General features: G+C 36.1%; 1 protein-coding gene across 6 annotated transcripts in view; it reads right to left on the bottom strand.

Moving 5' to 3' along the window:
- KCNK2 (potassium two pore domain channel subfamily K member 2) overlaps positions 1-24515 on the bottom strand; it is a 231246-nt gene that overhangs the window by 72146 nt on the left and 134585 nt on the right. For all 6 annotated transcript variants that reach the window (XR_010941264.1, XM_067728960.1, XM_067728962.1 and 3 more), the window contains exons 4-5: positions 10709-10869; positions 8316-8502 (exon numbers count right to left, since the gene is read on the bottom strand). Coding sequence is in view for 5 of the 6 variants with exons in the window: in XM_067728960.1 (XP_067585061.1) it covers positions 8316-8502; positions 10709-10869 (348 nt within the window). In the remaining variant the exon portion in view is untranslated. The remainder of the gene's footprint in view (positions 1-8315; positions 8503-10708; positions 10870-24515) is intronic.

Here is a 24515-nt window from a genome sequence, read left to right on the forward strand (position 1 = left end):
GTATTTTGTTGAGGATTTTTGCATCTATATTCATCAGTGATATTGGTCTGTAATTTTCTTTTTTGGTAGTATCTTTTTCTGGTTTTGGTATCAGGGTGATGGTGGCCTCATAGAAGGAGTTTGGGAGTGTTCCTTCCTCTGCAATTTTTTGGAAGAGTTTGAGAAGGATGGGTGTTAGCTCTTCTCTAAATGTTTTATAGAATTCACCTGTAAGTCATCTGGTCCTGGGCTTTTGTTGGAAGATTTTTATCACAGTTTCAATTTCATTACTTGTAATTGGTCTGTTCATATTTTCTATTTCTTCCTGGTTTAGTCTTGGAAGGTTATACCTTTCTAAGAATTTGTCCATTTTTTCCAGGTTGTCCATTTTATTGGCACAGAGTTTCTTGTAGTAGTCTCTTAGCATGCTTTGTATTTCTGCAGTGTCTGTTGTAAATTTTCCTTTTTCATTTCTAATTTTTTTTATTTGAGTCCTCTCCTTCTTTTTCTTGATGAGTCTAATGGTTATCAATTTTGTTTATCTTCTCAAAGAACCAGATTTTAGTTTTATTGATCTTTGCTATTGTTTTCTTTGTTTCTATTTCATTTATTTCTGCTCTGATCTTTATGATTTCTTTCCTTCTGCTAACTTTGGATTTTGTTTGTTCTTTCTCTAGTTCCTTTAGATGTAAGGTTAGATTGTTTATTTGAGATGTTTCTTGTTTCTTGAGGTATGATTGTAAAGCTATAAACTTCCCTCTTAGAACTGCTTTTGCTGCATCGCATAGGTTTTGGATCGTCATGTTTTCAATGTCATTTGTCTGTAGGTATTTTTTGATTTCCTCTTTGATTTCTTCAGTGATCTCTTGGTTAGTTAATAATGTATTGTTTAGTCTCCATGTGTTTGTGTGTTTTTTGTTTTTCTCCCTGTAATTCATTTCTAATCTCGTAGCATTGTGGTCAAAAAAGATTCTTGATATGATTTCAATTTTCTTAAATTTACTGAGGCTTGATTTGTGCCCCATGATGTGATCTATCCTGGAGAATGTTCCATGAGCACTTGAGAAGAAAGTGTAATCTGCTGTTTTTGGATGGAATGTCCTATAAATATCAATTAAATCTATCTGGTCTATTGTGTCATTTAAAGCGTCTGTATCCTTATTAATTTTCTGTTTGGATGATCTATCCATTGGTGTAAGTGAGGTGTTAAAGTCCCCCTCTTAATTATCGTGTTACTGTCAATTTCCTCTTTTATAGCTGTTAGCAGTTGCCTTATGTATTGAGGTGCTCCTATGTTGGGTGCATATATAATTGTTATATCTTCTTCTTGGATTGATCCCTTGATCATTATGTAGTGTCCTTCCTTGTCTCTTGTAACATTCTTCATTTTAAAGTCTATTTTATCTGATATGAGTATTGATACTCCAGCTTTCTTTTTTTTTTGCGGTACACGGGACTCTCACCGCTGTGGCCTCTGCCATCGCAGAGCACAGGCTCCAGACACGCAGGCCCAGCAGCCACGGCTCACGGGCCCAGCCGCTCTGCAGCACATGGGACCCTCCCGGACCGGGGCATGAACCTGTGTCCCCCACATTGGCAGGTGGACCCTCAACCACTGCACCACCAGGAAAGCCCCTCCGGCTTTCTTTTGATTTCCATTTGCATGGAATATCTTTTTCCATCCCCTCACTTCCAGTCTGTATATGTCCCTAGGTCTGAAGTGGGTCTCTTCTAGGCAGCATATATATGGGTCTTGTTTTTGTATCCATTCAGCAAGCCTATGTCTTCTGGTTGCAACATTTAATCCATTCACGTTTAAGGTAATTATCGATATGTATGTTCTTATGACCATTTTCTTAACTGTTTTGGGTTTGTTTTTGTAGGCCCTTTTCTTCTCTTGTGTTTCCCACTTGGAGAAGTTCCTTCAGCATTTGTTGTAGAGCTGGTTTGGTGGTGCTGAATTCTCTCAGCTTTTGCTTGTCTGTAAAGCTTTTGATTTCTCCATCGAATCTGAATGAGATCCTTGCTGGGTAGAGTAATCTTGGTTGTAGGTTCTTCCCTTTCATCACTTTAAGTATATCATGCCACTCCCTTCTGGCTTGTAGAGTTTCTGCTGAGAAATCATCTGTTAATGTTAACCTTATGGGAGTTCCCTTGTATGTTATTTGTCGTTTTTCCCTGCTTTCAATAATTTTTCTTTGTCTTTAATTTTTGCCAGTTTGCTTACTATGTGTCTCGCCATGTGTCTCCTTGGGTTTATCCTGTATGGGACTCTCTGTGCTTCCTGGACTTGGGTGGCTATTTCCTTTCCCATGTTAGGGAAGTTTTCAACTATAATCTCTTCAAATACTTTCTTGGGTCCTTTCCATGTCTCTTCTCCTCCTGGGACCCCTATAATGCAAATGTTGTTGCATTTAATGTTGTCCCAGAGGTCTCTTAGGCTGTCTTCATTTATTTTCATTCTTTTTTCTTTATTCTGTTCTGCAGCAGTGAATTTCACCATTCTGTCTTCCAGGTCACTTACCCGTTCTTCTGCCTCACTTATTCTGCTACTGATTCCTTCTAGTGTATTTTTCATTTCAGTTATTGTATTGTTCATCTCTGTCTGTTTGTTCTTTAATTCTTCTAGGTCTTTGTTAAACATTTCTTGCATCTTCTCGATCTTTGCCTCCATTCTTTTTCCAAGGTCCTGGATCATCTTCACTATCATTATTCTGAATTCTTTTTCTGGAAGTTTGCCTATCTCCACTTCATTTGGTTGTTTTTCTGGGGTTTTATCTTGTTCCTTCATCTGGTACATAGCCCTCTGCCTTTTCCTCTTGTCTATCTTTCTGTGAATGTGGTTTTTGTTCCACAGGCTGCAGTATTGTAGTTCTTCTTGCTTCTGATGTCTGTCTGCCCTCTCCTAACAGTATATATTAAAGGGGACACTAACTTTGATAAATAATGTTAAATTGTGTTAAGTTAGGTAATTATTTGACTTCACTTCTGAAGAATCATCAACTAATTCTTTTTATTGACATATAACTGACACATGTAACATTAGTTTCAGGTGTACAATATAGTGATTCGACATTTATATATATTATGAGATGATCACCACAGTAAGTCTAGTTACCATCTGTCACTGTTTAAAGTTATAAACTATTAATGACTATATTCCCTATTCTGTATATTATATCTCCAAGACTTATTTATTTTATAACTGGAGGTTTGTGCCTCAATCCCCTTCACCTATTTTGCCCATCCCCCCAAGCCCTAGTAATTTTTTTTTTTTTTTGCTGTACACGGGCCTCTCACTGTTGTGGCCTCTCCAGTTGTGGAGCACAGGCTCTGGACGTGCAGGCTCAGTGGCCATGGCTCACGGGCCTAGCCACTCCGCGGCATGTGGGATCTTCCCAGACCTGGGCACTAACCCGTGTCCCCTGCATCGGCAGGCGGACTCTCAACCACTGCACCACCAGGGAAGCCCCCCTAGTAATTTTTTTAAAGCAGGGATTTAGAAGACTAGTTTTAAAAGCAAGCCTAAATAAGTAGAACTCAATCTTTCACACACTTCCATATAATTAATATAGCTTCTTAGATTTTAATGAAGAAGGGCTGATCTAGCTCTCAGCCTATAATAACAAGCATGATTTAAAAATTTATCAAGTCAGACTTCTCATCAAATTAAGAAAAAAATGACAAAAGTTAAGAAACAAAACATAGGAAGCCAGCAGTAAATTGTCAAATATAACTTTTACCATTATCTTTAACTTACCTCTACAAATTTGACTATAAATTATTATAGGCATTGCTAAAATCAAGTAAGTGAACTTTGCTAAATAGTTTACTTTCTCTTCTCACCTCTTTGTGAACCACAGTTAGCAATAGGGGGGGTCTGTTTATTCATATGTAAAATAAAAGTGCTCCAGTGGACCTGTGGCTCCCAGGCCTTTTTTAGCTCTAGAACCCTGAGCACCGGTAAAAGAACAAAAAGGGCCATCAGGAAGGAGTACATAAGAATTACTAAGGTAACCAACCAGCCAGTAAAACATATCCTTTGCATACATATAAATATAAAATTAAAATTTGCTGGGAGAGCTCTTCCTGCCAAAAAACTACTAAATGTTGAATTCTTATGTTCAGTCACGTACACAGAGAAACCTGAACCCTTGTACCTATTTGTCTTTACAAATTTGTCTCTAAATGCTTTTGATCCAATATTGCCAACAGTGAAAAGGATTTGCTCATGCAAATGTAAATTTATAGTTATTTATGAGTTAGAAATCTGTTATGCTCTAATATATTATATCATGAACATTATGACATATAAAAAGTAAGAAATGAGGTTTAAAAAATACAAAGCAACAAGGGTTGTCCTGTTTTCTTCCTATGGCAGAAGGTCTACCTGCATGGATTGTCTTGCCCATCCCCTGGGGATGAGCACACTGCTTCAGAGTTCCAGTCTAAACTACCACATCATCACTTGCTGCTTTTGAGATGCTCCTAATAATTACACCAAGGTTACAACCTGTGTCCTAAACATTTATATATCGCTTTCCAAAATTTACTCCTTTTCCTTTAATAACACCACAGTTTGAAGAATATGTTTTTTAATTTGTCTTCAAAGAAGTTCAGCAGTGTAACTGAACTCTAATCCCATTCAGAGTAGGGTTTGCAGGCTTGAGAATGGCATCAGACAATGAGTGTCTATTATGGGAAGTACATCTCTCTTTTCTTTGGAGATTTATAGCCTAATAGAAAGATGAGAAAGTTCAAGCTAGAGCAGTGCCTCTTGCTTTTTCCTGGCAAAAATATCAAAATTAAGTGAGAATATTATCTGTCAGGACATCTAATAACAAGAGAGAAAGTTCTAAAAAATAAACAACTGATATTTCCCAGATAGGGCAGTCATCTTAACTTAGTGGCTAATTTTTACTTTATTGTCACAAGGTACCCAGAGGGAAAGACTATTTTTATGTACTCTACTTAACTATAAGAGGCAGTTATTTTCTAAGATCCTTAAAAAAAAAAAACCTCATAATTTTTGTTTTTCCAAAGACTCTTGCGAAGGGCATGCATTTCCTAGCCAGCCTTTGCCACATCTGCCCCCTTGTCCACATTTTCATTCCAGAAATGCTCCCTGGCCACAAAGATCTAGCATGTAAAGACTATCGTACTAGGAATAGGGTTCTACAGTTTCACAAAGACCAAACAGCTACAAAATGCATAAATTAAGGTGAAAGATGAGTCAACAAAAGTGGTATCCATCTACTTCTCTAATTTTCTCAGCATTTGTCACTTTGAACACATCAAATTCCTTTGCAAGTTATTAGCAAAGTATATTTCTACCATTTTTCATTATTCCTCTGTAAACCACAAATGCAATTAAAATAATGGGTTTAAAGAGGGGTATAATAAAAATAAATTCCTAGTAATAATAAAGATGTTTATTAGACTACACTTAATGCCATGCAAATATTTTGTTTCCCTGTTCCCCTACAGTACTGTGACCATGACTCTGTATTCAGGGTGCCTACTGATATACAAGATGTTTTCATTGAACTTAACTGCTCAGGCAGCTGAGAGTGGCTACTAATAGACTCACATAATCTAACCAGTGTCAGAGTGTGGATCTCCTAAAGGAAATTAAAAAAGAAATTTTTTTTCTTCTTCTACAAAACCATAAGTAAAACTATTTGTTCGTTTTTTTCTAAGCCAGTTTATACTGTGGTCAAAAATAAACACTTTTTTAAGATTCCACCCACTTTTTTTTAATTTATAATTTTTGTTTTTGTAGAGAGTCTCCGATTATGAGGGTCACACACTAGACTGACACATATTTAAAATAACATGCACTGTATTATATCATTGAAACTTGCTAAGATAAAAGAACTTAAATGTTCTCACTAAACAAACAAATAAATGAATAAAGTGAGGTAAGGGATGTATTAATTAACTGGATCCTTTCACAATGTATATGTATATGAAAACACCAGAGTGTGCATTTTAAATATCTTACAATTTTGTTTGTCAATTGTACCTCAATAAAGCTGAAAAATAAATACATTAATAAACATACCTACGCATTACCATAAAACATTAAAAATTAAATTGAATACAATAACATGTGTAATACAAGGCTGTTGGCCTGAAAATGGAAGAGTCGTCACCTAATACCTATATATTCCACAGTAATTATAAGACCTTGTTAATTATATTTATAAAGCGATACAACAGCCTAAGATTAACATGCCACAGTATAAATTTTGTTATCATCACTGTGTCTCACTTTCTGCTACATTAAAGCATTTTCAACTTCTACTTATGCGAATTATATCTATGTCGTCAATGAAAGGTAGAAAAATGGGTATTTTAGGACAGAAGCTCATCGTCCTACATGGAGCTGCAAATCTCTGAGATTCTTCTCTCTGCATTTTGCTAATTAGAAAACTAAAAAATCTCCATCAGCATGATGTACCCTCCTTTCTCAGGGCCTCCATCCAGCACAGAGATGTGTACATAGTGTTTTTGACCCAAAGCAAAGCTTTGCTTGTAAAAATACCCCATCTTCAAGGGTATTATACATTCCCCAGAAAGAAGGGCTTTGCCAGGCTAAACTGTAATTAACAAATAATAAAAACAGATGCCTTCTCTGAGATTTTTATAAAACTATACAACATATTTTCTTTTCTGATAATATTTAAGTAAGAAGTTTGAGTCAAGAAAGAACAGTAAACAACCAGAAAGTATTAAACCCTCAAAACTGAATTAGCCTAGTGAGTTTATTCTGGGAAGTTTAATAGCACATTTCTACTATAATGTTTATTAGCATGTTTTTCTAACACTTCAAACTGATTTTTTTTTTTTTTAAAAAAAGAATGGTTTACATTTTCAGGAGCTGTTCAAACTGATTCATGTTAGAGCATTATTATATCACTTTTACCACTATTACCACAATTTGTTTAAAATTGGAGTTAGAACAGTAATAATAATTGGATAACATAACCAGAAAAGAGAGAGGTGAAATGACAGGAATGTAAGACCTAAGAGATACAACAATAAAGCAAACAGCAACTGAAATAACATATATAGAGAAGGAAAAAGTTTTTAAAAACCATCTATTTAAAAATGTGGACAAAATATTAAAAAGGTCAGAACATTGACATTAGAATTGAAAATTAAAGGAGAGAAATATCTTAGAGAAGAAGGTTTTAAGTAGCTAAGAACATCTTCTAAAGTTTGCACGTGTTTCTAAAACCAAAGCATAAGAGAGTGATGTCACCAAGATGGTGACATAGCTTGTTCCTGACTTTGCTCCCCATCATGAGAAGAACAACTAACAACTATTCGAGGACAAGACACCACTGAGAGAAGCCTAGGACACGGAAGTGAGGTTGAAGCACCCTCGGCACCCCAGAGATCAAGGCAGACTGCATTAGAAGAATGGACGTTACCTGAACCTATTATGGTAATCATTTCATTTCATGATCAAACCATCCTGCTGTACACCTTAAACCTATGCGGTGATGTATGTCAATTATTTCTCAATAAAACGGGGAAAAAGCCCTAAGACATGAAAAGCCCTAGTAAAAAGAGCAATGATGGTTTAAACTTGAATTCTTGTACCACTAAAAAATAAATAAATAAGATGCAGATAAATGGTTTCTGAAATTAGGGTGGGACTATAAATTCTGAACAACCAGCAATTTAAATTTCTTTCATAGAATGAAAAATAAATATTCAACTGTACTTTTTTGCTTACCTTCACTGTCACGGAATGACTCCCCCCCACCTTTTTTTTTTTCTGGCTCTGTCACTGTTATGGATGAAATTGTGTCTTCCAAAAATATGGGTCGAAGTCCCTGGTACCTTGGAACATGACCTTATTTGGAAATGAGGCCCTTGCAAATGTAATTAGTTAAGATGAATTCATACTGGAGTAGAGTGGGCTTTTAATTCAATATGACTGGTGTCTTTATAAGAAGAGGGAAATTTGGGCACAGCGACAGGAACACAGGGAGAATGCCATGTGATGACAGAAGCAGAGATGGGAATGACGCAGCTGCACACCAAGGACCAGCAAGGACTGATGGTCTCTTCCTCCAGAAGCTGGGAAGAAGCAATGAAGGATTCTACCAGTCTCAGAAGGATCCTGCCCCTGCTGGCATCTTGATTTTGAACTTCTATGAGAGAATGACTTCCTTTTGTTTAAAGCCACCCAGTTTGTGGTACTTTGTTATGACAGCCCTGGGAAACAAAGACAGTCACTGTGTTGTCCTGCAAACCCAAGAGAAAAGTCTAACTAAAGGACAAGGGTTAGGAGAGCAGTGTCAGTACCAGCAAAAACTTACCTGCAACGTAGTCGCCAAAGCCAATGGTTGTTAAAGTGATAACCACAAAATAAATGGCGTCCAGGGCACTCCAGCCTTCTATGTGCTTGAATATGATTGCAGGCAGAGCAACGAAGAGTACACAGCCAAACAGTATAAATATGATTGTTGAGATGATTCGAATCTTGGTTTGACTAACATTCCACTTCTAAGGATGAGAGAGAGAGATGGAGAAATCGATTGAGATAGACTATCAATGTACCTGTGAAGTTGACCTATATATCAATACACTGTTATCAGCAAATTAGTAAATGAGAATGGTATTTTATTCCCTCTTATAATTAATTTTAATTGTACTTACTTACAAATATTGGGTATAACATGAATAACTGAAAACAACCAATGCTAATAATGATGCTGCTTTACCCTTACTTAGCTTTACAACAGGTAAATTACTTTCTAAAGTAAATTACATTTGCTCCGAGAATAAAATTTCAGACTTACATTGTTCTTTGTTTACCTGAACTACTTTTGAAATATTTCTATTCTATAGGCATACAACTCATTGCTTGCCAAAGATAATCTAGAAATATATGAAATGGAGAAAACTGAACCATGAATTAAATATCTACTGTTGATAATTGATAAAATTATTAATTTCATGAAGACTTTTCCCTCTCACTCCTACCACATTTTCCTATCATTCTTCAACTGGTTAAAGTGAAATACTAACAGACTTAAAGTTGATTCCCATGTGAACCAGATGAACTACCTCTCTGTTCTATGGCCTTAAGCTGTACAACTAAATATACCAGACATGATATGTAGGCAAGGATAAGTCTTCAACAGCCCTAAGCTACAGCTGCCCTCAGAGGACCCATATTTTTTCACTCTTTCCCTTCTCAGAAATCTCTACAGCATAACATAGTAAGTGAAGTATGTACATATAGCCATTTATCTCCATATCTCTTTTTCTCATTATCACTATATATTTTCATCTCCCTGGATCTGTCTTATCTACCATGACAATTATACGTCACATCCCCACCATATAAAAATCACTGAATTTTAGAGCTTGAACATTTTCTAGAGATAAAGATCTATAAAACCATCGAATGGAAAGTGGAAATAAAAGTTTCTCTAGTCTATCACCCTTATCATATACATGAGAGTTAAGTGAATTCATGTTTGTAAAGTTCTCAGAACAGAGTACTAAATGTTGAATCTTGACTACTGGGATGTATTCACTACCAGAGCATGGGATTTATTTTATGCACTGATGTGGATACAGCATGAAAAACATTCTCCAGCATCCTGTCGTCACTCAAATATCTGTTGAATGAATGAATGAAGAACAATTCAGCATTATCAAGTTCATGCCACTAACCTTCCCTCTAAGTTAATGTAATACAAGATACTTTTAATATCAATATAAGAAAAGTATAACACCAAAAAAGGATAAAACAACTAGTTGGGAAGAACCATGCCTTCTTTACTCTAACGTAAAAATATTTGAGAATGAACTTTGAACTTAATATGAAACATATCTAATGCTAAAACTGGAATTATAATTTAAACTGAAAAACTAATACTCAGTGGTCTTATTTCATCAATAGAGTTAAATACTTTGTTGAATTTTTTATGAAAAGATAAATTATTGAATAATAAATAAAATGTATTGTAATAGTAGTGACAGTACTAACAAATCATTTATAATCTCACTCTCTAACACAATTATTTTCTTTATTCATAATTTTTTTTCAAGAATAGAAGCTTGTCTTCATGATATTTTTCACTTAAGATCTAATTAGAGCATTTTCATTTTATTTTATTTTTTCTATTGAATATATACCCATGAACATCTTCATGTGTATTACTTTTGGTTCTACTAAATTACATCCCTTAGTTAAATCTCTATCAATAACATTGCTAACTTAAGTTATATGATCCCCTTTATCGTGTTTGCTATGTATTATTTGATTCTTCACAAAAGGGCTATTTGAAGTTTACTAGCTATGTTAGGCTTTCACTTATAATATCTCTAACTCTCAGAGTAATGCCTCATCATCAGTATCATTATTCACATTATATAAATGGCAAAATGGAGATTTAAGGGTAAAATAACTAGGTTAAGTGAATATAGCTAGGAGACAATACATCTGAAATTTGAACCCAGGACTGTCAGATTTCTACTTCTTTTCCTATATTTTGCTTTTTCTCATTCATTAACGTATTCATTTGAAGAAGTATAAAAATAACTATACAGTGAGTTACTTACAAATAGAGGTACATATAAATTGTTACAGAAAACCCAGTAACTGAACGTCTAACTGTATCTGAGGTGAAGAGAAAAGTTACAATATTTTTAAAATTTAGATGATTAACATATGTAGTTAAAAGGCTGTTGTACTCACAATAAATGTATCTTCCACTTTTGCAATTCCTTTTCCAAATATGGTTCCTAGTTGATCTCCAACTCCAGCCAACAGAAAACCAAAGAGGGGAATTCCCAGTAAGGCATAGATGATACAGAATATTTTTCCCCCTTCTGTGCGTGGTGAGATGTTTCCAAATCCTAAAAAACACAAAGAAGAAGAAGAATTCAGCTGTTTATAAATGAGTAATAGTTTAAAACATATGACCTCAAGATTGATTCAGAAATTCCCAAATATTATAAGATATCAATCCTAGATTTCAACTAATTAAGAATTGCTTTATACCACATAAGCTTTTAATGCAAAATCCTCTTATAAACAAATATTTTAACAATCTACAAAATATAGCTAGTGTTCCAATTAAACTAGATGATGAAAACTGAGGGAATAACACATGTAATAAAGTCAATGTTTTCATTAAATTTACTTCCACCTCTCTATACTGCTAATCCTGTCGACTACAAAGTTTTCATTGCCGTTTACTAAGAGTGTGTTGCCTTCATTTAAGAGTATTCAAATATGCTTAAATTATTTAAAGTTTAATAACAACTTTTAAATTTTGTTTCCATTCAAGTACCTACAAAAAAGCAATAAATAAAAACTTAAAATTACGAAACCTTGTTAAAGTTCTGAGGATTCTGAAGGCTTTTCAATTTTGTGCAAGGATGGCTCTACTTGTTATGATTAAATCAGCTCAACTTTATTCCCCCCCTTTTTAAGAACAAAAGCAATGTCTACAAACATGTTTGAGGTAAAGAATGCATGTTTTCTAGAAGTACACAGAGTATTTTATTTGCTATGTAATCCTCTCATTGTCTTTCACATTAAATTAATCTGGAATTTTAGTTTTAATTTCCTCTTTTACTCAAGAATGTGGATCGGGATTTTAAGATTGGCATTTTGTTGCTACTTTCTAGTTTTACGACTATAACTATCAAAGAGTATGGCCTGTATGATTTTTACTTTTGGGAATTTACTGAGATTTTCTTTGTGGCTTTATAATGGCCAATTTTTTGAATTTGTTTCATTGTTTTTTGAAAATAATCTGGATGTTCTATTTGTTGGAAACAAAAAGGGTATATATTATCAAAGGGATTCGTATCATCCCCCCAAATCCAGTCCTAATGTGGCTCCCTCACAAAACTTGCCCTGGGGGAGGAGAGGATGGGCTAATATTTGGTCATTTTAGCGCATACATTTTCCTCCCCATAATATTTCCATCTTTCTCTTCTTCCTATTCAGTCAATTTGGTATTCATTGCTAGTCAATTCATCTATTGAGGGTTGTGGGTTTTTTCAAATGTATTTAATTTTCAAGAACTTTGCCTGTTTTCATTAGTCGGTTCTTACGCCATGAAAATAACAATTACATTCATTTCTTTGTTTTAACAATGTTGTACCATAAATTAACTCTATTCCCTGAGAGAAATCCTACACTTCCTTCATTTAGGTGACTTTCTTCAAGTGTCTGAGAATTCCTGGTCATATTTTCATACTTGTAAGCACAGTATAATAGTAGTTTGGTTAGTGTTTGTGGCTGAAATCTATTTCCCAGCCTCAGTGAGAATCGTGGTTGATCTGGTGGGGCGTGTAAGATTCTCTTCAAAGGAGTGTGGTTCAAGTAGTGTTGGCCGGAAAGAAGGGGGCTGGCATCTGATTGGCCCTTCACATAGATGTGTACCTCACAGAACTTGAGAGCAAGGTTTCCTCATTCCTCATGGCAGCCTCCAGTTCACAGCTACCTTTCTGCTTCTCAGACCTGCTGACTGCTTGGGGAACATGATGTAAGCTGTCTACACATTTAACTCATTTACCTTCCATCTGCTCTTATCTACCAATGCCTTGGAATGCTGAACATCAGGGCAATATGTACAAAGGTCCATCCAGGGCAAGTGTGAAAAAGGCCGAGAAGTCTTGGATCAAGGTAACTTGAAGAAGAAAAAGCCCATCACAAGGGTTAGACAGAATGCTTAAACTGGACTATTTGGGACGGTGCACCATTTCTGTACACTATCCAAGATGGAACTCAACAAGTTCTACCCTGTCCTCTATTCTAGCATCAATAAGCAGAATACCAATAACAAGAGAGCCTTGCTAAACCAGCAGTGTGGACTGGTTTGACCTGGGTTCTCTGATTATTACAGAGAGTCCTGCTAAGATCCAACACTATTTTATTGCCTCTCCAGATGAATAACCATGTGACCTGAAGCAGGACAGGCATCTGAGTTATCCCATACCATCCCATTTTCTCTTCTTGCATAAGAGGACGAATGCCTTCAAAGTTATATCCATAAGAAGTAACCTACCTCCAGAAAGGGTCAAGGATCAAAAAGAAAAGATACAACGTTTTCTTTAATACTGACTGTGGCATTGCTATAAATAGGCTCTGCAGTTTGTTTAAAAAATAAAAGCCTGAGTATCAGAGGGCTCAATTTGATCTGCCCCACACAAGTTAAAAGGGCATAGGAAAAAAGGGCTCCAACTTTTCATCCATCACTGACTCAGATTCGGCCCAGAAGCCACTGGAACATCTTCAGAAAAGGGAACAGAGGACTTCCTCAGAAAGTCTATTTATATCACAAATGAAATGGCCCCAAATCCAAAGAATTCTAGATGTAAGGAAAGCCAATCACCTTTCATTGATCAAAAAACAGAAACCAGTTCCTTGTGGCATCTCTGTACTTCCTCTTTATCATCTCCAAAGTTAGCAGAAGGGAGAATGAAGGGAGTAGGGTTGAAGGATCCTGATATGATTCTTCTCTGAGTCTCTTCCTGCTTCACCTTCCAAGTGTTTCTCTCAACCCCGTTACGCTGAGCTCTCCAGCTGAATCTGTGCCTCAGAGGTGGCTGCCCTCACACAGTCACCCAGTGCACACACACAAAGTCACCTAGCCATTTTCTGACATAAAGGGCATGCCAACGACACCCTAAACATCTGCCCAGGTGACAGGATCACGTGGTTGTTCAGGGGATGTTTCTCACGTTTTCTCCTCTTCCCTGCATAAAATAAGAGTGGTCTCCTCTCCGTGGATACACCACAGGGTCTAACCCAAGAACAGACCCTGGTTAAATGACTTGATATTATTAATGGACTTACAAAAAGTATCCATTGACTCTAAGCGATACAGTATGCCAAGCTTTTAAACTGTTAATCTTAGTGGTTGTCTGGACTTCCTGACCCTTTCCCGTGGTTAGTCAGCAGCACCTTCCTTGCCTCAGGGTGAAACAGACTGTCTTGGCAAGAAGAAAATGGAAAAGAAACCATATTAAATTTTGTTTTCTTTTAACTCCTAAATTAAGGTGTTCACGCTCAAAATGCTTTGCCTGAGGAGAGCAGCTGTCAAGTTATAGCATCACATATGCTTGGCAAGAAAGTTATAAGAGCGGCAGGCAATCCAGCTTCCCAAGAGCTTAAGGGAACAGACAAGACTGAAGATTGATGGGGCCTGACCTTGGAGGAGGCGGGGTGAGGCAGAAACCAGAGGATAGGACCTGGGAGGAGGAGGGCGTTTCAAAGATACCCTGAAGCTGTCTTGAAGAGATCAGTGGTTACATTCTCAGGAATTCTGCAAGTCAGCTGACTTCACATTGATAGTATGAAATCAACTGTAGTAGGAATACTTACACCTCAGAAATTGGCAAGCGCTACAGTTTAGGGCTCCCCCCCCCACCCCCAGCTACCTAATATTGACCAATACACTGCAGAATAAGACAGAGTCAAATCTGAGAGACCGTACATAGTCTGTGCTAGACATCTGGATGGAAGCCTGTAGGCTAACCCCTGACATTTATATAAATACAGCACCAGAATAGCTATCATCTCGTCTTCACATCACTTTAAGGGAAGGGCTTTCCGCAGAAAGCTATTGCAGGTCCACTGTAAGTGGATTACCTAGCAGGAGGCCCATATATGTCACCCCATCTGAACAGCCCCAAGTGGACAGGTCACTTTTCTGGCAGAATTTATTAATACTACAAATAAATAATACCCCTTCAAACACTGTGCACATTGCAATTATTTAATTATTTGCAACAATTGATTTAATACCTCATTCCTCACTTGACTATGAGTCCCATGAGTATAGAGACTGATTTATTGTTTACTTGTATGTTGTTAAGACTATAATTCCAAAACCTTACTGGCTTATTAACTAGTGCATTAATTGACAGTCAATAAATATTTCTTGACTGGTTGACTGACATATAAACCTAAAAACTTTACAAAACTTTAGAAAGAGGGTAGAGAAAAATAAAAGCATACAGAGAAATGCAATGTTTCTGTATGTGAACTCATAAAAGAACTAAATTTCTCTCCCACTAGTTACTAAATTTACTATCTTTGCAATCAAAATTCCATAGTTTTTAAAATTTTTACAACCTAATGAAATGATCCTAAAATTCATCTGGGATAAAATTAACAATAAGTCAATAAATATTTAAAAGCATGACTAATATGAGGCAAAATTTACTTCCAAATTAAAACTACGTTATCTATAGTTTTAATAATTAAAACTATGTGGAGAATTAATGAATGAAAACAACAGAAAGCATAGAAAAGACCCAGCATATAACTGAATGTACTGTTTGCTAAATATGATATTTCATATCAATGTAGAGTTAGAGAATCAATTAGAATTGATTATTAAGTAAACAATGATGGGGTAAATAGTAAGCCACTTAGAAATAAATTATGTCCTTGCCTCATGGTATACACTAAATATTACCAGATAGATTAAATAATCAAATATAAAGAAAATGTGACCATAAAATATACATGAAAGGACAGGAGAATGATTCTCTAAATATAACTCCTAGGGCAGAACCATAAAGAAATGAAGGATAAATACAACTACACAACAATGTAACGATGCTGTATGTCAAAAGAAGAACACAAATTCTATGTAGAGGCAAAGTGTTTTTACCGAGAGGCAGTGCAGAAAAGACCCAATCGCCTCTGCTACTGGTCCTACCAGGGCTCTTCTTGACCAAACAGGCAAACTTTCACTTCACTTTCAGGGCTGAAGTTGTCCTGAACCTAACATGTCTGCATTTGTGATCTGAAATGTTCAAATTTAGACTTCTGCCTTTCGTCTCCAGCCTTAATATGTAGACCTTGGGTTGTTACTTACAAATATACCTGTTCCTGGGAAATATCAAATATCCATAACGATACACTGATAAACCCCAAATACATTATTGGTTATGAGTACTTGGAATATTTACTGAAAGACTGTCAAGTGGCCAACTTTCACAAACAAGTTCACTTCTATTGAAAAACGTCAGACTAAACTTGTAATAAGCAACACTTGGATAATAGCAGCTTTTCTACCCTCTGCCTCAGACTGCCTGAAATTAAGTACCATAGTTAAACTGTTTAGACTTGTTGGCTGCAGCATACATACTCTAGGTTTAAGAGCCCTATTTGACTAATAGGCAGTTCATGCAGATCTTTAATCTCTTAGCCAGCTTCCAATGTAGAAACAGTAGTTTATGATTACATTTATTGACAACAGCAAGGATAAAAGCAACAATAAATTGAAATTGCATTCATATAGTTCATTCTAAAGTTAAACCCAGCTTAAAATACACATCTAAGTAATTCTGACCAAAAATTTAGGAAGTAGGTTCTATTACCCCAATCTCACGGAGAAGAAATTTAGATAAGAAAAAATGCATTACTATTATTTTACGTTTGATCAATTTTATATCATAGGGTAGCAAGTTCTACACAGAAAAGAAATCAAATATCACCACAGCAATAAGTATGATTTAATTCTGTTTGATGAAAAAGTATTCAATAAATGTTACATGCCAAACACTGTGCCAAGATACTGTAGACACAAAGATGAAGAAAGCACTGCTTCAAAAAATTCCAAGTTATTAATAAAATCAACTAAATACGATATCTACCAGCTTTTCTTTAAACATTAATGAAGGTACACAAATAGACAAAGATTTGCTACACTGAAAACCAAAAATAGCAATGTGTGTGTGAGGAATACTCCCATTAAAACACTGCACTTGGGCTTCCCTGGTGGCGCAGTGGTTGGGAGTCCGCCTGCCGATGCAGGAGACACGGGTTCGTGCCCCGGTCCGGGAAGATCCCACATGCCGCGGAGCGGCTGGGCCCGTGAGCTATGGCCGCTGGGCCTGCGCGTCCAGAGCCTGTGCTCCGCAATGGGAGAGGCCACAACAGTGAGAGGCCCGCATACCGCAAAAATACCCCAAAAAACAACACTGCACTTAAAAAGCTGGGTTAGCATAAGTTTGGTCCCATATTTTACTTGGATCTCCGTAATATAAGAGGCCAGCTAGGAAGTGGCTAAGCTAGGTCTATTCAAATACTAAATCTACTCAGGTACTCTCAATATGCAGCATTTAAGCACTGGTAGTAGGACAGACCCAAGAAAAGCCTCGAAATAGTCTATACTGAGACATAAAATGTTAATGTCATGTGTCAGGAAATTCTGCAAGGACCCGTAGATAAACAGTGAGAAGTAAAAGGAGAGTGAAAAAGAGTAGAATATAAACCACTCAACATAAGCCTCTAAACAAAAGTCTATGAATAATGCAAATGCTAAGAAACAAAACCACAACCAACCACTAAAGCAGGAATTTATCTAAATGAGAATAATTTCATGGGACAGTCTGAACTTAAATTCTGAAAGAGGTATATTAGAATATCCAGAGATAAAAACAAAATTTTTAGTGAAATTATGTGATAAAAAGGTATAAAGATATGAATAGACAGATAAGAAAGGGGATGTGTAAGAAATCTTGGAAATGAAACACACTAATTTTTAAAGAAATAAAATAGATGAAATAGACTGATAGAGGTGAAGAAAGAATTAATGAATTTGAAGGTGATGTTGAATAATTCATGAAGAACCCAACTCAGAAAGGAAAGGGGACTTAAAATTAAAAACATGAAGGAGGCCTTTAGAGACAGAGACATGAGAATTACAATCATGTAAGTCCAGAAGAAGAAAATGGGATGACTAAAACAGAAACAGTATTTAAACCGAGAATTTTCAAGAACTGAAGATCTGTGGATCCATATTGAAAGTGCACTCAGTATTGAATATGGTAAATAAATGTAAAATCCACACCTAGACACGTAATAGAGAAACCAAAGAATATTGGAATCAAGATGAAATCCAAAAAGCTATCAGCTAGAAGGAGGGAAAAGATTACTTAAAAAGGAACAATGCATGAGCAATAATAGTCATTGTAAAATAATGGAGTAACCTCTTCAAAGTGCTGATAAAACATAACCATCATCCTGAAAATTTATATTTAGCTAAACTATCAAAAAATAATGAGGGACCTATTTTAGCAATTTTCAGACATATAATATCCAAGAAACCTTACCATCCAGGGAGCTCCTACTAAAATGACTATCTAGGTGTGCTTGAGAAATTATATACTTCAGAAAAAAGAAAGGAGCCTAGTAGGAAAACATAGCATAGGAGAAACAAAAGTGGGCAGATAAATGGGAAAAGAAGTCAAAAATTTAATCAACTACTAACTGCAAAACATATGCACACACAGAAACACACACATGCAAACACTAAAAGTAAACAATGGACAACAGTAAACACAATGGATGGGAAAATAGAGGTTTAATAAGTTAAGTGTTGTTTGGCTAACATATAGAATTAAAAGTATTAGCTAAAAATGTGTTAAAGAATAATAGCAACCACTATCGATCCAACAAAAGGGTAGAAAAATAGGGAAAGAAGAAACAAAGAAAGAGGATGACATAAAATAACACGAATAGAAGAAAACCCAAATATATCAACAATCACACTTTATGTAAATAGACTAAAGGCAAAGACAGGGATTATTAGAGTATATAAAAAGATCACAGTTCAAATAAAAACAAAGGGATAGAAAAAGTCTTGTTAGCAAATTCTTATCCAAAGAAAATCAGCATAGCAATATTAATATCGATCAAATAGATTTAAAGGCTACACACTCACATATGAGAGTGACTAGGTACTCTAATAGTAGAGATGTTATAGTAATCATGATTCTGTATGTGCCAAACACCATAACTTTGTAAACTATTAAAGCAAAAGCTGACAAAATTATAAGAAAGTGACAAATCTACATTCATTCAACATCAGAAAAGCAGCTAAAGCAATATACCTCATTTGCAGATTGAAAGGGAAAACAATATGACTATCTCAACAGATTCACTCATTCAACTTATTCAAGTAACATTTATTGACTGTAATGTGTTAATCATTATAAATACAATAAGTGAACAAAAGAAGAAAGTCTTCTTTGTTCAAATGGAGCTACTCTAGTTTTGGACAGTAAAGAAAATAAACAGAATAAATTGTAATTGTTAGAAATCATTACATGGTGTAACAAATAGAAAAGAATGGGAGTTATTAGGAATATAGCATGTAGGATTGTAATTTTAAATGGTGTGGTCAGAGTGGGCTCCACGGAGAAGGTGACAGTTGAGGAAAGATTTGAAAGAGGTGAAGGCAGAGGGCCATGGAAATATCTAGGGGAAGAGAGGAATGAGCTGGTGCAAAGGACCTGAGGCAGAAGTGAGCCTGGCACATGTGAGGGAGACTGAGGAGGCCAGTGAGGCTTGAATGACAGGGGACGGTGGTAGGACCTGCCAGGGCCTGATTATAGGGGTCTAGTGTAACCTCGAAGTCCTCATAGGTATAAGGATGCAGAAGAGCATTTGATAAAATTGATCGCTCTAAAACAGAACTAGAAACAGAAGGAAATTTATTAACCTGGTTTTTGTTTTTAAACTCATTTATTTTTTGGCCACACCACGCAGCATACGGGATCTTAGTTCCCCGACCAGGGATCAAACCTGTGGCCCCTGCAGTGCAAGCATGAAGTCTTAACCACTGGGCCGCCAGACAAGTCCTTAACGTGGTTTTTAATATTCTGTGGCATCACTGTGCCGTAGTTTTTTTGTTTGTTTGTTTTTGTTTGTTTTGGGGTTTTTTTTTGCAGTACGTGGGCCTCTCACTGTTGTGGCCTCTCCCGTTGTGGAGCACAGGCTCCAGACGCACAAGCTCAGTGGCCATGGCTCACGGGCCTAGCCCTTAACCTGGTTTTTAATCAAAAAACTAATAGCCAACATATACTTAAGGTGAAACTTCCAGGCATTGGCTTTAAGATCAGGAACATGAAAAATACCTCGTCATTATGACTTCTCCACTATACTGTGAGCCAATGCTATAGAATTAGGGAAAAAAAGGTATAAAATGAGAAAGTACAAGTTGAAGCTATTACTATTTTTTGTACAACATGCTTGTCTATGTAATAAAGCCAAAAACAGGTATACTGGATTCAAAGTCAAGAAAACAACAACCCAATAATAATAAATACTCATATGTGCTTATTATGTGCCAGGCACTCTTACAATCAGTTAAACATACTGATTTGTTTACTTCTCACAATAACCAAATAACATATGTACTCCTATTCTCATTTTTCAAATGGAGAAACTGAAGCACAGAGAGGTTAAATAATTTTCCCAAGATTACACAGCTAATAAAGTGGAGGAGCTGGGATTTAAACCCAGGTATTTTAGGTCCAGTGTCTGGCCATTTATCATCCACAACACAACATTCCTATACCCCCAGAAAAACCAACCATCAAATGCAATACAAAATCAAAAGATCTCTATAACAATATTAATAAATATATCTAAGAACAAATATAATAATTAATATATAAGTATTTTCTAGATAAAATTACCAAAAAAGTTACAAAATAAATGACATAAAAGGCCTGAAGAAATGAAGAGAGCTACAGATATCAGTTTTACCAAATGTATGTTAAGTATAATGCAACTGCATTATAAATATTTTGAAGGATTTTCAGTGCAAGTTGATGGAATTTTCTAAAAGTAATAAAAGAAAGTAAAGGACCAATAGCTAAGAATATTTGGGGAAAAAGTGAGGTGGGAAGATTTGTTCTACATGGTATCAAGACTTACTAGAGCTATTAGAAAGCAATCTGATTAACCATCTGTACCATTTATTATAGTTCTTAAAAGCTAGGAACAGAAAATTACTGTCTTATCAAGACAAAGAATATCTATCTCAAAACATTTAATATCATACTTAGTATTAAAGGTCAACAAGAGGAATCCCCTTAAAATCAGGGGGAAAAAGATATCCATTTTACAACTATTATTTATTATTCTGAAAGTTCTAGCAGGTTTAATGGCAGTGAACATATAAAAGGAATAATTATTATAAAGAAGACAAATATTCATTGTGGATGGAATTAAATTTCTAGTAAATACAGGAGAATATTGAAAATTGTCGAATAGAGTAAAGCTCAGCAAAATTGCTGAATGCATGATAAATATGCAGAAACCAACAGCATTATTCTATTTTAACACAATCTCAGATGTGCTAAATGAGATGGAAAAATACCTTATTTTCAATATTTAGGGAAATATGAAATACCTAAAAGTAATCTTATCAAGACATATGGAAGAGCTTTAGAGAACAGCTTGGGCTAGTGTAGAATGGGATGTAACAAAACATAAAAGAACAGAAAAGACTAGAATAAGGTCAGAAACAGCACATTCTTTTTTTTTTAAAGCATCATGAATAAGTTGGAAATTTTATAATTATGCAGTTAATAATGCTGAGCAAATTGGTTACTATTTTGAAGAAAAAAATTCACTCTGTGAAAAGTAAGTACCATGTAAATGAAAGATACAAATAAATTAACTAAACTACTTCTGTATTGATCCCCTCTGATTATGTTTCGTCCTTTACCTGAAATGCACACCCTCCCCCCACCACCACTCTTCACCTGGCTGATCCCTAAAATTCCATCATTACTTAGGTTAGAAATTAATTTCTCCAACAAGCCTTCCTTGAGCCCTCACTACATACCCCCAAGACTGGGCTTGGTCCCCCTCCTGTGTACACATTTCCTTTAACCTAAGACTTACCTCACTAGATTGTAATCATCAGTTCTGCAATTAGAAGTTCTGTGAGGGACCACGTTTTAGTTCTCACTGTAGCCCTAGTGCATTTCCATTGGACATCTAAATAAATATATTCTTCCTGAAACTCCCTTTCTACTCTCTGCCCCTCACTGCAGCCCTCTCTCCATTCTACTGAGGCAGTTTCTCATTTTTCAAGTGTTGAGGATTTCAAGAGTACCTGATTCGCTTTTAGAGCTTGGACCTAAAATGTTTTCAAACAGCTGGTTCGTTGTGGCTCTCGTGAAACCGTGGGGTTATGGAAAGATGCTCATAAAGGTATCCCTCTACTAACTCTCTTGTTATCCTTAAAAATCTCTTCTGCGCACAGGTTGTGATTCGAGATTTCTCTTTATTGTGTTGACTTCTGAATAGTACTTTTCCTTTTGAAATAATCAGATTAGCATATTTCATCTCCCTCCATCCAGTAATTCAGGATTTTGTTCTTAGTGGATGACCAGCAGATAACTATCATGTTAATTCACTTTGTCTTGCCACTCTTTTTTAGTGACCTTTTTCTTGAGTAACTTAAGGATTGTCTGATAAAGACTTGCTTTAAGGAGCATTTTTTCATAGAAGCCTACCCCTTCCCCAGCCCTGACTTCCCCATATCAGGTGTGCTGAGGAGGTTCCTGACTCTGTGTCATGGAACAATACCCTGACCCAACACGTATGGCCTCACCACCACCATCTTGTTAGATTTAAATCAGTCACCAAAGGGCCAGAGTCCTCAAGTCTTCCTCAAGCTCACATCCCAAAGCCGTATGGCTCTGTAGGCAATGAAGCAGATCCCCTCTCCATCACAACCCTTCCATTCTCCTTCCCTGCTTCTCAGTGGTTACAATGCCACTACTTCAGGGCATCAAAATAGACTGACTGTGGTCTTTTCTCACCCAAATCCATCTCAGCACAGTCCATTCTCCCTAAAGCACTGTTTCAGTCTTTATACTCCATAGTTTGTAAAACCCGTAGGTGTTCCAAGGCCTCTACTTGCAAACCACCATTCCTATTTCCCCAAAACTCCCTGTTATGCAATTGTTCTATCAATACCTTCTGGTAACACCAGAGTCATCATTATTCACTGAAAAAAATAAGCTAGACTCTTCTGATTCCTTACATTTTTTATGTTGTTTGCTCCTTCTAACTTGTACAAATGTGGCCCTTCAATTGTTATTTGCAACTGTTTCTGTCCTTTCTGCCCCCACCCCGCCCCATACACCACTTTCAACACACAGTCATTCCTTTCCCTTTCAACCAGCTGTGATCTTGCCTTCTTTCAACACACATAGTACTTTCTATTTCCTTTGGAGGGATTATGTATGACCCTAACATGAATTCTTACCATTTGGTTACATGCTTTTTTCTCTCTTCTGGACGACAAATTTCTTGGGAGCAAAGACACTGTTTTAATCATTTTTCTTTCCTCTACATACAGTGTGTGGTGCTTTGCTCATAGCAGATGTTCAAGAAAATAAGTTGAATTAAAAAGAAATGCCTATGGATTTTATTAATATCCTATATTTTATTTAATAGACATGCTCAGTTCTAAATGGTTCTGCTATACTAATTTTTTTACTCCTTTTAATTTTATTCAGGACTGACAAGAAAAAAGAAAGTTATTGATTTGTGCAAATTTTATTTTTTAAAAAAAACCCTAAAAGTAACAATCAAAATATTATTTTAATATAAAACAATTTAAATTACTTTAGATGCAGAAAAACATTAATATTGTAGGGCAGGGCTTCCCTGGGGGCGCAGTGGTTGAGAATCCGCCTGCTGATGCAGGGGACACGGGTTCGTGCCCCAGTCCGGGAAGATCCCACATGCCATGGAGCGGCTGGGCCCGTGAGCCATGGCCACTGAGCCTGCGCGTCCGGAGCCTGTGCTCCGCAACGGGAGAGGCCACAACAGCAAGAGGCCCGTGTACCGCAAAAGAAAAAAAAAAAATTGTAGGGCATAAGAATAAAATGTTGGAGGTGGGGTGAGGAGAACAACATAAGTTCAGAGTGTACTCCGTTAGCAACCTAAGAAAAAGAGGCAGCTGTTCAGAAAACATAGTGAAATGATAATCACACCTGGTCTTTTTTAAAAAGCTAGTCAAACCCACATCTCTGCCATATAAGCAAAGAAGCTAATCGAACACTGAAGAAATATAGTTCCAGAAAAGTATGATTCTAATTAAGAAACAACTAAACAATGTCTTGATAAAAAGATGCAACCATTTCAGAACTTTCACAAAGTAGTGCATTGTTCTTCTAGATCATTGGTTTTAAACCAAGGGTACACATCAGAATCACATAGGAAATTTTAAAAATCCACCCCGGAACACCAAAATTATTGTCTTTCACTGGGAGAGGAGGGGAATGTGCATATGTATTTTAAAATATCTACAGAAGTGATTCTGATTTACACCCTATGACAGAGGCAGGGTTTTATGGGCCTAAAGCTATACAATATGGGGGGAGAGTCTCTTCAGGAGAAAAGGATACAAAATTAGGAAGCAAACGGTATGTAGGGTGACCTTGATTAGAGTTCCTCTTTTATCCCAGCTATGGTATTACTTTATTACTATATTTTCATTACCAAAAATAAAATAAAGATAATTGTCATTACCAATAATAAAAATAATGGCCAACACTATTATTTATTGAACATTCTCTCTCTCTCTCTCTCTCTCACTGCATGACAGATACAATGCCAGTCCCTTCATATGTACACTTAATTCAACTTTCACAATCCTATGAGATGAAGTACAACTAATTATCTTCACTCTGAATGTCGAAACTGTTTATTGAAG

The sequence above is a fragment of the Pseudorca crassidens genome, chromosome 2 (genome assembly GCF_039906515.1).
Source record: "Pseudorca crassidens isolate mPseCra1 chromosome 2, mPseCra1.hap1, whole genome shotgun sequence".
NCBI lineage: Eukaryota > Metazoa > Chordata > Mammalia > Artiodactyla > Delphinidae > Pseudorca > Pseudorca crassidens.